Here is a 15673-nt window from a genome sequence, read left to right as displayed (position 1 = left end):
ATCTTACCGGATCAAAGTCACTCTTTTGCTCAGGGGAGTTTAGAATCACAGAAGAATGGATAGGGCTTTAATCTAAATCATAGGTGGTGGTTTCAACAGCTTGGAAAAGTATGGATAAAGTAAACATAAGAACATAAGAAATAGGAGCAGGAGTAGGCCATCAGGCCCATTGAGCCTGCTCTGCCATTCAATAAAATCATGGCTGATGTGGCTGATTATGACTCATCTTCACCTACCTGCCTTTTCACTACAATCCTTAATTCCCCTACTACGCAAAAATATATCCAACCTTGTTTTAAATATATTTACTGAGGTAGCGTCCACTGCTTCATTGGGCAGAGAATTCCACAGATTTACCACTCTCTGGGAAAAGCAGTTCCTCCTCATCTCCGTCCTAAATCTACTCCCCCAAATTTTGAGGCTATGTTCCCTAGTTCTAGTCTTACCTACCAGTGGAAACAGCTTTTCTGCCTCTATCTTATCTATCCCTTTCATAATTTTATATGTTTCTATAAGATCTCCTCTCATTCTTCTGAATCCCAGTGAGTACAGTCCCAGGTGACTCAATCTCTCTTTATAGTCTAACCCCCTCATCTCTGGAATCAACCTGGTGAATCTCCTCTGTACCTTCTCTAAAGCCAGTATATCCTTCCTCAAGTAAGGAGACCAGAACTGCATGCGGTACTCCAGGTGTGGCCTCACCAGTACCCTGTACAGTTGCAGCATAGCCTCCCTGCTCTTAAATTCAATCCCTCCAGCAATGAAGGCCAACATCCCATTTGCCTTCTTGATAGACTGCTGCACCTGAAAAGCAACCTTTTGTGATTCGTTCCCTTTTGTAAAACGGAAGGAGAGGGCGGGAGAGATTACGCAGGTCTCCAGAATAAAAAAAAGGACACAAAGTTTGGCTAAGCGGTCATTTCTTCAATAACAACTTTGGATACTGTTGGTGAAGGGAAAGGGAAAACAACAGTGACCAGATCTTTGACACTGAGTCTGGTTCTGTGGCTTAGAAGCGTGGGATTGGGGAGAAGAGAGTGGTGGTGATAGGAGATTCAATAGTTCGAGGACCAACTCAAGGTCATGAACTACAGCACAAAAAGGAATCTATTCCACTAATTCAGTCAAAGTCAGCTCCGTTAATGCTTTCTATTCACTTATTCTTTGCCTGCTGACCTGCAAGTTATTTTCATGAAAGCCTATATCCAACTCTCTTTAGAAAACTCCCATTAACTTTGCTTCCATCACCCTCACGGCAGTGAATTCTATCCCTGCTTAAAAATATCATCCCAAATTTTGTGGTGGCACAGCAGTGGAGTGGTTAGCACAACACTTTACAGTACCCAGTAACCTAGGTTGAATTCGTTTCCCGCTGTTTTCAATAAATTCTCCCCGTGACTATGTGGATGTCCTCCGGGTGCTCCTGTTTCCTCCCACAGTCCAAAGATGTACCAGTCGCTAGGTTAATTGGTCATTGCAAATTGTCCTGTGATTAGGCTAGGGTTAAATCAGTGCTTGCCGGATGGCACAGCTCGAAGGGTCAGAATGGCTTATTTCACATTGTATCTCAATAAATTAAAAACATAAATAAATATTCCCCATGTACTTCCTTATTATAACCTTAACTTTTTCTCCTGATCCTTGTATCTACTGCTAATTGACGCAGCTTCAGGTTAAGTATACACTCAGTGGCCACTCTGTTAGGTTCACCTGTACACATGCTTGTTAATGCAAATATCTAATCAGCCAGTCATGTGGCAGCAACTCGATACATAAAAGCTTGCAGACATGGTCAAGTTGTTGTTCAGACCATTCACTGGAATGGGGAAGAAATGTGATCTCAGTGACTTAGATCAGGCAATGATGGCTTGTGCCAGAAGGAGTGGTTTCAGTATCTCAGAAACTGCTGATCACCTGGAATTTTCACACACGACAGTTTCTAGAGTTTACTGAGAATGCTGTGGGAAGCACAACATATCCAGTGAGTGACATCCTGGTGGGTGAAAATGCCTTTGTAATGAGACCAGTCAGAGGAGAGTGGCCAGACTGGTTTACACTGACAGAAAGGCAGCAGTAACTGAAATAATCACATATAACAACAGTGGTGTGCAGAAGATCACCTCTGAATGCAGAACATGTCAAACCTTGAAGTGGATGGGCTACAGCAGCAGAAGACCATTAACACTGAGTAGGTAAAATGAGAACTAAAACAGTGAGATGGTGTTAATGGTCCATTCAGCAACGTGAAGGAGGCTTAGAAGCTGTTCCTAAAACTTTGAGTGTGTGTATGTTTGTAAACATCTAACTTAGATTTGAACATATCCCTGGTCCTATTTTAATTTAAATGTTGTTGCCTATTGCTAATTTTAAAAACCAGAGAGTCTTGTGATTACAGTTTGGAGTATGCAAGGATCAAAGGTGCCCTGATATATTTAAAAGCTCAGTTATATGGACTCACTTTTGGGGACCTTGTGTTCTGTGTGTTATTTGTTTATATTTTTATTGTTGCACGATTTGTACTTTTTGTACACACTTTGAGTGTTTGACAGTCTTTGTTGTAAGAGGGGTTTTAATGGTTCTATTGTGTTTGTTTAGTGGCTGTCTGCAATAAGATGAATCTCAAGGTTGTGTGCAGTTTACATACTTTGAGAATAGATGTATGTTAAACTTTGGTAAGCAATGACTTGAGGTCACACAGCAGCAAGAAATCTGAGGCTGAAGTTAATGAAGTGGAAAAATAGCAGGCTGTTAGGAAGTCTGTAGGCTAATTAATAAACCTATATTTGAGTTATTAATGGTAATGCTCAAAACCCATAAATCTTTACTTCAAGGCATTTAATTACTGCTGAAAGAGGCTTGTGTGAGATTCCCTCCTGGCATTGTGAAATGGAACTGCAAATTAATTTATCAGGCATTCATATGCAAAACGAATCTCTGCATCATTCATCAGGAATGACATAAAATAGAAATGTAAAGGCAGCAGAGACTGTAGCCAAAATAGGCAGAAGGAAATATTTTATCTTTAAAAATTTGGGTGGCATAGTAACATACTGTACTGTGCAAAAGTCTTAGACACGTATATATGCTGTAGCCAGGGAGCCTAAGACTTTCGCACTGTACTGTATTTGCCAACATGAGTTTAAGCCTGGCGGCAGCTAAAGTTTTTAAAATAATGAGTGTGGAGCACCAGGGGAGGGGTGTGGGGCAGGTGGCAGAGGAGTGCCAAGGATGGGGGTGGTGTGGGTGCAGTGCAGACACAGCCAGCCCTGAGACATTAGGCAAGGTCTTTAGATTCCATACAACTGGTTTATTGATCACTACAGAATGTCACTTTGATGCTTCCCATTCTCTCTCCTCTCCCTTCCCATTTTCCCAACCATGATTCCCCTCTCTTTGCCCTTCCCCCACTCCTTCCCACTCTCTGTCCACAATGGAGAACCCTGTCGGAATCAGGTTTATCATCGCTTGCATTTGCCATGAAATCTGTTTTTGTTTGCAGTACAGTGCAATACATAAAATTACTACAGCCCTTTGCAAAAGTCTTAGATGTGCCTAAGACTTTTGTACTGTATTGTACCAGTTAGTGCAACATTTACAGCAGCCGGCTGTAAGAGCTGTTCCTGCTGCTGTCTGTAAATTGTTTGTATGTTCTCCTCATGACTATGTGGGTTTCCTTCAAGTTCTTCTGTTCCCTCTCACATTCCAAACGCGTACAGATTATGGGTAGTGAGTTGTGCGCGTGTTATATTGGCACAGGAAGCGTGGCCACACTTGTGGGCTGACCCCAGCATGCCCTCACTGATTTGATTTGATGCAATATGACACACCTCACTGTACGCTCCGATGGGCATGTGACAAGTAATGCTCAGCTAATCTAATCTCTTTTTTTTACGCAAGTCTGTAGTGTCTGATGAATGGCCCTCTGGAGCATCTGAACAGCATCTGGCCTTGAATACTGTAAATCACTGAAACGCTGTACAGAAGTGGGAGCAGACAGAGGTCGCCAACTGGACAGTGGAAGGGTTCTCAAATGGTCAGCAAAGAGCTGGAGTTGTTGCAGGACAACAGGAAGATGAAGAGTTTCAGGAAGTGGTCCACAGTGGAGCAGTAGCCTGGAGAAGGTGTGGGAGGAGGACAAGGAACATTGGGGGATGGGGGGGGGGTGGAAGGCATAAAATGAGATGAGGGAACTTCATTCGGATGGCAGAGAGTCTTTGGAGTTCTTTACCACTGAACACAAGCAACAGTAACAAATGGTGTACCGGGGTACTGGGCTATTTTTTACCTCTAATACCCAGAGTCAATGTTGTGTTTATTGCCATACACATATATGCACAGGTGCAACGAAGAACTTAAAAACAAGAGAAAGTCTGCAGATGCTGGAAATCCAGGCAATAGACACAAAATGCGGGAGGAACTCAGCAGGCCAGGGAGCACCTGTGGAAAAGATTATAGTCGATGTTTCGGGTGAGACCCTTCAGCAGAGCAAATGAACTCAATACAGTTAATTTCAACTTGAAATTTGATAGGGAAAAAGTAAAATCTGACATAGCAGTATTTCGGCTGAGTAAACTAATGGAAGGAGGTGCTGGCAGAGATGACAGCAGAGTAGCAGTGGCCTGGGATACTGGGAAAAGTGAGGGAGGTGCAGGATAGATGCACTCCAACCACAAAGAAATACTGAAATGGCAAAATAATACAGTTGTTGCTGCCAAGGGAAGTCAAAGTTAATGTAAGAGCAAAAGAGGGCATACAACAAAGCAGGAAGATAGAGGATTGGGATGATCTTTCAGGAATCATCGGAGATTGGCATGGTTCCAAAGGACTGGAAAATTGGAAATGTCACTCCACTCTTTAAGAATGGAAGGAGGCAGCAGAAAGGAAATTATAGACCAGTTAGCTAGACCTCAGTTGTTGGGAAGATGTTGGAGTCAATTATTAAGGTTGAGGTTATGGAGTACTTGCTGACACAGGACAAGATAGGACAAAGTCTGCATGGTTTCCCTAAGGGAAAATTTTGCCTGATGAACCTATTGGAATTCATTGAGGAGTTTACAAGTAGGATAGATAAAGAGGATGCAATAGATGTTGTATATTTGGATTTTTAGAAGGCCTTTGCCAAGGTGCCACATATGAGGCTGCTTACCAAGTTAAGAGCCCATGGTATTACAGGAAAGTTACTAGCATGGTTATACCATTGGCTGGTTGGTAGGAGGCAGCAAGTGGGAATAAAAGGATCCTTTTCCGGCTGGCTGCCAGTGACGAGTGATGTTCCACAGGGGCCAGTGCTGGGATCACTTCCTTTTATGTTGTATATCAATGATTTAAATGATGGAGTAGATAGCTTTGTTGCCACATCTGTAGGTGATACAAAGATTGCTGGAGGGACAGATAGTGATGAAGAAACAAGAAGGCAGCAGAAGGGCTGGCCGGCTGGTGGTGCAATGGCATCAGTGCCGGACTCCGGAGCGAAGGCTCCTGAGTTTGAATCCAAGTCAGACCACCCCCCCCCCGAGCACGCTTTCCATGCTGGGTTGAGCATCGAGCTAGCCACTTGGCCTCGTAAGGAAAAAAAACAAGGGTCGAGTCAGGAACATTCATATCGTGACCTGGTTAACCCGAGGAGACCAATCCTGACACCACTGGCCAGACAAGAATGGCTGACTGTCTGGTGTGACACACTAAAAAAAAACAGAAGGGCTTAGACAGATTAGGAGAATGGGAAACAATGTGGCAAATGACATATAATGTTGGAAAATGTGAGGTCACGCACTTTGGTAGAAGAAATAAATGTGCAGACTATTTTTAAATGGGGAGAAAATCCAAAAATCTGGGATGTAAAGGGACTTAAGAATTCTTGTGCAGAACACTTTAAAGGTTTACTTGTGGGTTGAGTTGGTAATGAGGAAGGCAATGCAATGTTAGCATTCATATCAAGAGGTCTAGAATACAAGAGCAGGGATGTGATGCTAAGGTACTCGTGGAGCCTTACCTGAGTATTGTGAACAGTTTTGTGCTCCGCATCTAAGAAAAGATGAGCTGGCATTGCAGAGGATTCAGGTGAAGTTCACAAGGATGATTCCAGGAATAAAACAGTTAACATACGAGGAATGTTTGATGCCCTGGATCTTTACTCATTGGAATTTAGAAGGACTAGGGGGATCTCGCTGAATCCTTTCGAATATTGAAAGGCCTAGAGAGAGTAGATGTGGAAAAGATCTTTCTCATAGTGGGGGTGGTTCAGGACAAGAGGCACAGCCTTGGGACAGAGAGGCATCCATTTAAAACAGATGAGGAGAAATTTCTTTAGCCAGAGGATGGTGAAGTTGTGGAATTAGTTACCATAGGCAGCTGTGGAGGCTGGGCATATTTAAGGCAGAGATTGATAGGTTCTTGATTGACCACAGTATCAAAGGTTACAGGGTGAAGGCCAGGGAGTGGGGCTGAGGAGAAGGGAAAGAAAGGATCAGCCATGATTTAATGGCAGAGCAGACTCGATGGGCCAGCTGGGCTAATTCTGCTCCTATATCTCGTTGTCTTAAATATACTGGCCAATGAATAGTCTAAAGATTGATACAAAGTCAAATAAATAAAGCAAGGTGAAAGGTTTGGAACTTTGATCAAATTAATTGACTTTTGGTGTTATTGTGACAATTACCTTGGATTTTTGGTAACAGTTTTGTAACTAAATTCTCACATGATGGTCCACAAGCTGGTGAGGTATGGAATCAAAAGCTTTAGATTCTGATATGTCGAACATTTGGAAAAAGTGGTTCTAATTTAAAAATTCCATCTGTCTGAGTGCCTGTGAGTCCTCTCAGGGAAGGGAATTAAAAAACTAGAAGGCACAGGTTTAGGGTGCGAGGGATAAATTTTAAAAAGGACTTGAGAGGTGATTTCCTCATGGGGAGTTTAGTGTGTGTATGGAATGAGCTGTCATAGGAAGTGACGTTTAAGACATTGATAGAAAAGGCTAACATAGATATGGGCTAAATGTGGCAAATGTGACTAGCTTAGGTGGGGACCTTAGTCAACATGGAAGATTACGGCCGAAGGACTGTATTACTTCACAACTCTCAATCAAAGAGAAATTTGGATAAATTCCCGGAGGTGTGGATAACAGAGTGATCCTGTACCTTCAGTATCTTGTTCGATGATAGAGCACATAATCTGAACTATTCTTATTGGCTGCAGAAGATCACAGTGCAATAATATGCAGAGCAGAAAGATTACTCCAATGTGATTTGTAAGGAATGTTCTTCCAGAAACTCCTGGGAGCCCACAAAGGCATCACTGATGCTATTTCAGTCCTGTGAAATGAACAGCTGACGAATTTAAACATGGAAACCAGGAGAAATGTGTAAGTATAGATACTGAAAAGCTTGCTGCTTTTCTGTGGTTATTTGAGTTACTGTCACCTTCCTGTCAGCTTGGCCCAGTCTGGCCACTCTTATTAACAAGGTGCTTTAGCTTACTGAACTGCTGCTCACTGGATGTTTCTTGTTTATTTTTGTACCTCTTTCTGTAAACTCTAGAAACTGTTGTGCCTGAAAATCCAAGATCAGCAGTTTCTGAGATACTCTGACCACCCTGTCTGGCACCAACAATCATTCCACGGTCAAAGTCACTTAAAATGCAGCTCTTCCCTATTCTGATGTTTGGTCTGAACAACTGAACACCTAGACCATGCCTTCATGCTTTTATGCACCATGTGAAATGTGATCTAAGTGACCCGTCAATGAGAAAGGTCAGAGGAGAATGGCCGGATTGACAGGAAGGCGACAGTAACTCAAATACCACACTACAACAGCGGTGTGTAAAAAAATAAACATCTCTGAACACACAACACGTCCGACCTTGAAGAGGATGGGCTCAGCAGCAGAAGACCACGAACCTGCACTCAGTGGCTATTTTATTAGGTGCAGAAGATAACTAATAAATTGGTCACTGAGTGTCTGCTCTCCTGTTTTCTGTCTTCCTTGCTTGGAAATATTCCGGCTGTTCAGTAGCTCCCCGGGACAGTGTCAGTATTTAAAACAAGACCCCGGGAATGATTCGCTAATACTTAGCATACGGGGAGTAATCAAGGGTCCCGAAGATTTAGCACCTCCCCCTCCCACTTCATCACGTTAAAGTTATTTTAAAGGGCCGGCACTGCCCCGTTTAACTTGTTACAGGCAGCGTTATTCGCTGTACACACTTCGGTAGCTTCGCATTGAGGTCGAGTTCTTCGGGTAAAACACAAATCTCAGCAGCAGTGTGGAAGCAATCTCACCGACAAGAGGTTGCTCCTCGACGGCTACCAGTGACTGAACAATGTCATCAGACCTCTATCACATCCGCTTAGCAAAATTGAACCTCACCTTTGTCCCTCCCGCGGCAGCTCGATGAGACTGCCCAATTCAGTTTATTTTTTGATCTTCTAATCTTCGTGTGGTACCTTATCTGAGGTAATCTCTTGGGGGCAGAGCGAGCATGGGAATCAGACTACTTTCCCTCGCCGTGGTCGGTATACTCCTGGGTTACTATGTGTACCTCCCCCTCCCGGAGACATTGGAAGAGAGATGGAAATTGATGGTAGTCGATGCCTGCTTCCGAAGTTTGGAACATCTGGTAAGCTTTCTAAGGCGCTCTCGTACTGAAAGTGAAGTGTATGGTATGCCTGCCGGATTTGTATGATTTAATTGCAACTTCGTAATGACTGTGGTAGCCTTGCCCAGACATTTCCTATAAGGCTGCTGGTGACTCTCCACTCCTGGAGCCGTCTGGATGCCTCAGCGTTTTATTCAATTAAAATGATCTTTTGATGCACTTTGAATTATATTTTATTAAATTATTTGTGGTAACAAATCCTATGCGTGATATATGTTTTGTGGGTGCACCGTGGTCTACAGGAACGTTGTTTAGTTTGGTTGTATGTTAGGGGCGGCATGGTTAACACAACACTTTACAGTACCAGCGATGCTGGTGCAATTTATGCCGCTGTCTGTAAGGCGTTTGTAGTTTCCCCCGTGTCTCCGTGGGTTTCCTCCGGGTGCTTTGGTTTCCTCCCACAATCTAAGGACCTACCAGTTGGTAGGTTACTTGGTCATTGTAACTTGTCCTCAGATTAGGTTAGAATTAACTCAGAGGTGAATTGCTGGCCAGTACTGCTTGGAGGGCCAATTCCGTACTGTATCTTGATAAATAAATAGTCAGGTGACAATAAACTTGAGCTTGAACTTGGTATAACCTTGGCACTGACAGTCCATTTGTAAAAACAAATTGATACATTCTTGAACATCCAAAGGGTCCAATATGACCTTAGTACAGAAATGACATACTGAGATGCATTTTGAAGTTAACTTTGCAGCCCGGCGCACTCAGGAGGGAATTAATCTGTTGTTTTCAGTTTCTATTGTTCTTCACCTGAGTACTTGCCCTCTGTGAGGTTCCCTGTCCTCTAAACAGAGCAATACCAGATACATTCCACTTCAAACATGAGGAAGTCTGCAGATGCTGGAATTTCAAGCAACACACATAAAAGTTGCTGGTGAACGTAGCAGGCCAGGCAGCATCTCTAGGAAGTGGTACAGTTGACGTTTCGGGCCAAGGCCCTTCGTCAGGATTAACTGAAAGAAGAGCTAGTAAGAAATTTGGAAGTGGGAGGGGAGATCCGAAATGATTGGAGAAGACAGGATGGGGAGGGATGGAGCCAAGAGCTGTACAGTTGATTGGCAAATGGGATATGAGAGGATCATGGGACAGGAGGCCTAGGGAGAAAGAAAAGGGGGAGGGGGGGGAAAGCCCAGAGGCAAGAGGTATAGTGAGAGGAACAGAGAGAGAAAAAGGAGAGAGAGAAAAAGAATGTGTGTATATAAATAAATAACGGATGGGGTACGAGGGGGAGGTGGGGCATTAGCGGAAGTTTGAGAAGTCAATGTTCATGCCATCAAGTTGGAGGCTACCCAGATGGAATATAAGGTTCCTCCAATCTGAGTGTGGCTTCATTTTTACAGTAGAGGAGGCCTTGGATAGACATATCAGAATTTACATTCCACTTCATACATTTTACATTCTCCTGAAATGTAAATTGTGCGGGTTATCAAGGAGTTTAAATCGGGTCTCGTACTATTTTCTTGTTGTTCACAATCTGGCTGAGGCTTTTTAAGCCATTGATCAGAGTGCACTTGGAGTACTGTAAGGTACATGAAATGCTGGAGGAACTCAGCAGGCCAGGCAGCATCTATGGAAAAGAGTATACAGTCGAAATTTCAGGCTGAAAGCCTTCTTCAGGCTTGAGAAAGGGCCTCGGCCCGGTACATCAACTGCTTACTCTGGCCTGCTGAGTTGCTCCAGCATTTTGTGTTTGCTGCTTTGGATCTCCAGCATCTGCAGATTTTCTCATGCTTGGGGTATTGTGAGCCGTTTTGAGCCCCTTATGAAAGAAACAACATGCTGGCATTGGAGATGGTTCAAAGGAGCTTTAGGATAATGATCCCAGGGATGAAAGGGTTAACATATGAGGAGCATTTGATGGTGCTGGGCCTGTCCTTGCTAGAGTTTAGAAGAATCGGGGGGGACCTCACTGAAATCTATCGAATATTAAAAAGCTCAGATAGAGTGGATGTGGAGAGGATGTTTCCTATAGTGAGGGATACTAGTACCAGAGGGCACAGCCTCAGAATAGAGAGGCATTCCTTAAGAACAGAGATGAGGAGCAATATCTTTAGCCAGAGAGTAGTGAATATGAGGAATTCACTGTCACAGACAGCTCTGAAGGCCAAGTCACTGGGTATATTTAAAATCAAAAGTTGATTGGTATTGATTAGTAAAGGCATCAAAGGTTACTGGGAGAAGACAGGAGAATAGGATTGAAAGATAATAAATCAACTATGATGGAATGGCAGAGCAGACTTGACGGGCTGAATGGCAGAGCAGACTTGATGGGCTGAATGGCCTAATTCTGCTCCTATGTCTTATGATCTTGTGCTCTTGTAGTTGGTTTGCATTTACTACCATCCTTAGTTAGAACATGGAGGAGCACAACACAGTAACAGGCTTGTGCCAAGCTAATTAAACTAGTCATTAAATGCCTAACTACACTGATCTGTTTTACCTACACAACGTCCCAAGGCTTGCCACCTTGTTGTGCTGGAGAGGCTTGTGAATTCCTGAGATTACAAGAGCGATGCTGACCAGAGTTTAGCTCCCGGTAGGGTCACCATTGGAGTTAAGGTCAAGAGGAAAGTTCCAGACAAAGAGCGATCCAACCAAGACCTGAACAGTGGAGCTGGTGGAAGATGATGACTCATCATAATGGTAGTGAAGATGGAGGAAGGCTGCAGCAGTGAAGGGTCCCCGGTCACTTTGCATTCCACACAACTTGACCCTGACTCCAATCTGTTAAGGACCATGTGGTGGTTGCACAGGCATCAGCCTCTCTACGTTAAAGAAAGTTGCCCACTGGCGTTCTCCATTAAGGGAATACCCCCTTGTACCATACTCTACTTGAATGGTTGCACTACAATGTAATGCCCACATCCCTCCAATCTCTTCATATTCATGATGAAGGGTCTCGGCCTGAAACGTCGACTGTACCTCTTCCTAGAGATGCTGCCTGGCCTGCTGCATTCACCAGCAACTTTGATGTGTGTTGCTTGAATTTCCAGCATCTGCAGAATTCCTGTTGTCTTCATATTCATGTAACTCATCGAAAGCACTTCTGTCATATTTGACATCGCTAGCAGCACATTCCAGGCACCCAGCTCCCTGTGCATGTATATAAAACCACACACATCTCATTAGAACTTACCCCCGCCCCCATCACCTTGAATGCCCACTGGCATTAGACATTGTGTTCTCTGGGGAACAGAGGATACCAAATATCTACTCTGTCCATGCCTCTCGTAATCTTAGAAGCTTCTTACATTAAGTCTCCTCAGTCTGTGCTGCTTCAGAGATAACAAACCAAGTTCAATTGTCCTGGGGGGGGGGGATGAAGTGGTGGGGAAGCTTTCTTGTGCTACAATCCTTCAGATAAAGGCTCTTCCAGAGTTGGGACAAAGTAGATCCAATTCAGGATTGTGACTTGGAGGGCAACCTGCTGCTCTGCTACTAGGTTGTACAGGTCAAGGGTATGCGGGGGAATAGGAACTGGAACACCAGAGCAGATAGCAGAGTTGTTGTAGGGAAAGGTGTTTTAAGCCAACATACAAAGCCAATAATCAAAATGTTGAGCATGGTGGGACTAATATTCTGAGCTGTGTATATATCAATGCAATGAGTATTGTAGGAAAGGAGGATGATCTTGAAGCAAGGATCAGCACATTGCAGCCATTAGTGCTACAGTACCCAGGCTTGTGTTCCTAGACAGCTAGGACACAACATCCATGTTCGACCCGGACTGATGGAGGACTCGTCATCATCAGCCGCTGTTAGTGAAACTTGGTTGCAGGAAAGGCAGGATGGGTAGCAATGTCCAGGGTTCCATTGCTTTAGATGTGATAGCGCAGAAGGGATTAAAGGAGGAGAAGTGGCATTACTAGTTATAGAAAATGTCACGGCCGTGTTCAGTCAGGACGGATTGGAAAGCTCACCCACACGGCAGAAGTCTGGCAAATGTTCATATATGCATGGTGTTCTGCATAGGTATGTTCCATTGAGACAGGGAGAGGATGGTGGGGTAAAAGAACAATGCCGTACAAAGGATGTAAAAAATCTAGTTGAAAAGAAAAGCTTATGAAAGGTTCAAAAAAGCTAGGTACTGTTAGGCTTTAGGAACTTACAAGGCTGCCAGGAAGGAGCTCAAGAATGAAATTAGGAGAACTAGAAGGGGCCATGAGAAGGCCTTGGAAAGCAGGATTAAGGAAAACCCAAAGGTATTCTACAAATATGCGAAGAGCAAGAGGACGAGCCGTGTGTGAATGGGACCAATCAGGTGTGATAGTGGAAACGTGTGCAGGGAGCCAGAGGAGATAGCAGAGGTAATTCATGAATGCTTCAGTATTCACCAGTGAAAAGGACCTTGGCATTCGTGGGGATAACTTTCAGTGGACTGAAATACTTGCGTGTGGAGACATTAAGAAAGAGGATATGCTGGAGCTGTTGAAAGGTATTAAGTTAGATAAGTCGTCGGGACCGGACGAGATGTACCCGGGCTACTGTGAGAAGCAAGGGAGGAGATTGCTGAGCTTCTGGCAATGACCTTTGCATCGTCAATAGGGACGGGAGAAGTACCAGAGGACTGGAAGTTTGCAAATGTTGCTCCCTTGTTCAAGAAAGGAAGTAGAGATAACCCAGAAATTATAGACCAGTGAGTCTTACTTCAGTGATGGGCAAGTTGTTGAAGATCCTGACAGGCAGGATTTTTGAACATTTGGAGAGACCTAATCTGGTTGAAGATGGTTCGTATTCTGCATTGAGTTCATTGACCAGTGGTGTTCTGTAGGGATCTGTTCTGGGATCCCTTCCCTTTGTGAATTTTAGAAATGACCTGGATGAGGAAGTGGAAGGTGGGTTAGTAAGGTACGTACATATGGAGCTTAGAAAATTAGAGGGCTATGCGGTAGGGAAATTCTCAGCAGTTTTTAGAGTAGGTTACATGGTCGGCACAACATTGTGGGCTGAATGGCCTGTAATGTGCTATATTTCTATGTTCTATATGTGTGGAACTGAGGAATAAGAAAGGGATGGCAACATTTTTATATTATAGTCCGCTGGATTTATAGGAGCAAATTTGTAGAGAGATCGCAGACTATTGTAAGAAACATTTAACTTTCAACTAAAGACTGGGCCTCCTATACTGTAAAAGGGCTGGATGAGATAGAGTTTGTCAAATGTGTACACTGAAGTCCCAAATAGAGAGATCTCCTATTCTCCTAATAGATCTCCTACTGGGAAATGAGACAGGTGACAGAAGTTTGTGTCAGGGAACACTTTGCATCTAGTCATTATGATGCCATTAGTTTCTCCACCCTGCTCTGCTGGGGGAGAAGCTGACAGCGATGCAGGTGGATGCTTCCTTGGTATCATGGATTCTTGGTTTCCTGACTGGCAGACCACAGTACGTGTGCTTGCAAGACTGTGTGTCCGACAGAGTGATCAGCAGCACTGGGGCTCCACAGGGGACTGTCTTGTCTCCCTTTCTCTTCACCATTTACACCTCGGACTTCAACTACTGCACAGAGTCTTGTCATCTTCAGAAGTTTTCGGATGACTCTGCTATAGTTGGATGCATCAGCAAGGGAGATGAGGCTGAGTACAGGGCTACGGTAGGAAACTTTGTCACATGGTGTGAGCAGAATTATCTGCAGCTTAATGTGAAAAAGACTAAGGAGCTGGTGGTAGACCTGAGGAGAGCTAAGGTACCGGTGACCCCTGTTTCCATCCAGGGGGTCAGTGTGGACATGGTGGAGGATTACAAATACCTGGGGATACGAATTGACAATAAACTGGACTGGTCAAAGAACACTGAGGCTGTCTACAAGAAGAGTCAGAGCCGTCTCTATTTCCTGAGGAGACTGAGGTCCTTTAACATCTGCCGGACGATGCTGAGGATGTTCTACGAGTCTGTGGTGGCCAGTGCTATCATGTTTGCTGTTGTGTGCTGGGGCAGCAGGCTGAGGGTAGCAGACACCAACAGAATCAACAAACTCATTTGTAAGGCCAGTGATGTTGTGGGGATGGAACTGGACTCTGACTGTGGTGTCTGAAAAGAGGATGCTGTCCAAGTTGCATGCCATCTTGGATAATGTCTCCCATCCACTACATAATGTACTGGGTGGGCTCAGGAGTACATTCAGCCAGAGACTCATTCCACTGAGATGCATCACAGAGCGTCATAGGAAGTCATTCCTGCCTGTGGCCATCAAACTTTACAACTCCTCCCTTGGAGGGTCATACACCCTGAGCCAATAGGCTGGTCCTGGATTTATTTTATAATTTACTGGCATAATTTACATATTACTATTTAACTATTTATGGTTCTATTACTATTTATTATTTATGGTGCAACTGTAATGAAAACCAATTTCCCCCAGGATCAATAAAGTATGACTATGACTATGACTAAGATAATTATGGAGAAGGACAAGACTGGTCCTCTGGTTGAGATTCTAAATTGGAGGGGGGGGTGGTGGGGAAAGGCCAATTTTTGGGATTGTTCTGGGATTTTCATGCACATCAACCTCTAGGGTTTATAGAGAAGAGTGTGGAAAGCAAAAAAAAAAAATCTAGTGAGCACTGGTTCTGTGGATGAAAACACCTTGTTAATGAGAGAGCTCAGAAGAGAGTGGTCAGACTGGTTCAAGCTGACAGGAAGGTGACAGTAATGCAAATAACCACATGTTGCAACAGTGGGGTACGGTAGAAGACGTCTGATTGCACAAGCTTGAAGTGGATGGGCTGTAGGAGCAGAGGACCATACCGGCTTCCATTCCTGTGACCACTTTATTAAGTACACTCCTGTACCTAACAAAGTGGCAACTGAGTGTATTTGCGGTCTCTTTGACAATTTTGCAATCAGTTCAATAATGTTTCCAGTTAAACAGCTTTTAACAGAGATTTAATTCCACATGGTTTGTTTATCACACAGTCTAAACACTAGCAATCTCCGTCCTATCACACTTCATAACTCAGACTACAAACGACAAAGATCCTCAAAATCGCAGCTGAGCGAATCAATGCTGGCTTT

The 15673-nt window shown here is 43.9% G+C and overlaps 1 protein-coding gene across 2 annotated transcripts in view; it reads left to right on the top strand.

Moving 5' to 3' along the window:
* The first annotated feature begins 2108 nt into the window (after nt 1–2108).
* Nucleotides 2109–15673, top strand: part of LOC140196178 (arylacetamide deacetylase-like) — a 57739-nt gene continuing 44174 nt past the window's right edge. Inside the window, exon 1 of one of the 2 annotated variants that reach the window (XM_072254946.1) lies at nt 2109–2188. Coding sequence is in view for 1 of the 2 variants with exons in the window: in XM_072254945.1 (XP_072111046.1) it covers nt 8476–8613 (138 nt within the window). In the remaining variant the exon portion in view is untranslated. Of the gene's footprint in view, nt 2189–8182; nt 8614–15673 lie in introns of those variants that run through there. The other variant, XM_072254945.1, reaches the window with a different exon arrangement.

This window comes from Mobula birostris, chromosome 4, assembly GCF_030028105.1.
Source record: "Mobula birostris isolate sMobBir1 chromosome 4, sMobBir1.hap1, whole genome shotgun sequence".
NCBI classification, from domain to species: domain Eukaryota; kingdom Metazoa; phylum Chordata; class Chondrichthyes; order Myliobatiformes; family Myliobatidae; genus Mobula; species Mobula birostris.
Note: the sequence above shows the minus strand (reverse complement) of the source record. Positions and strands in the feature narration are given on the sequence as shown.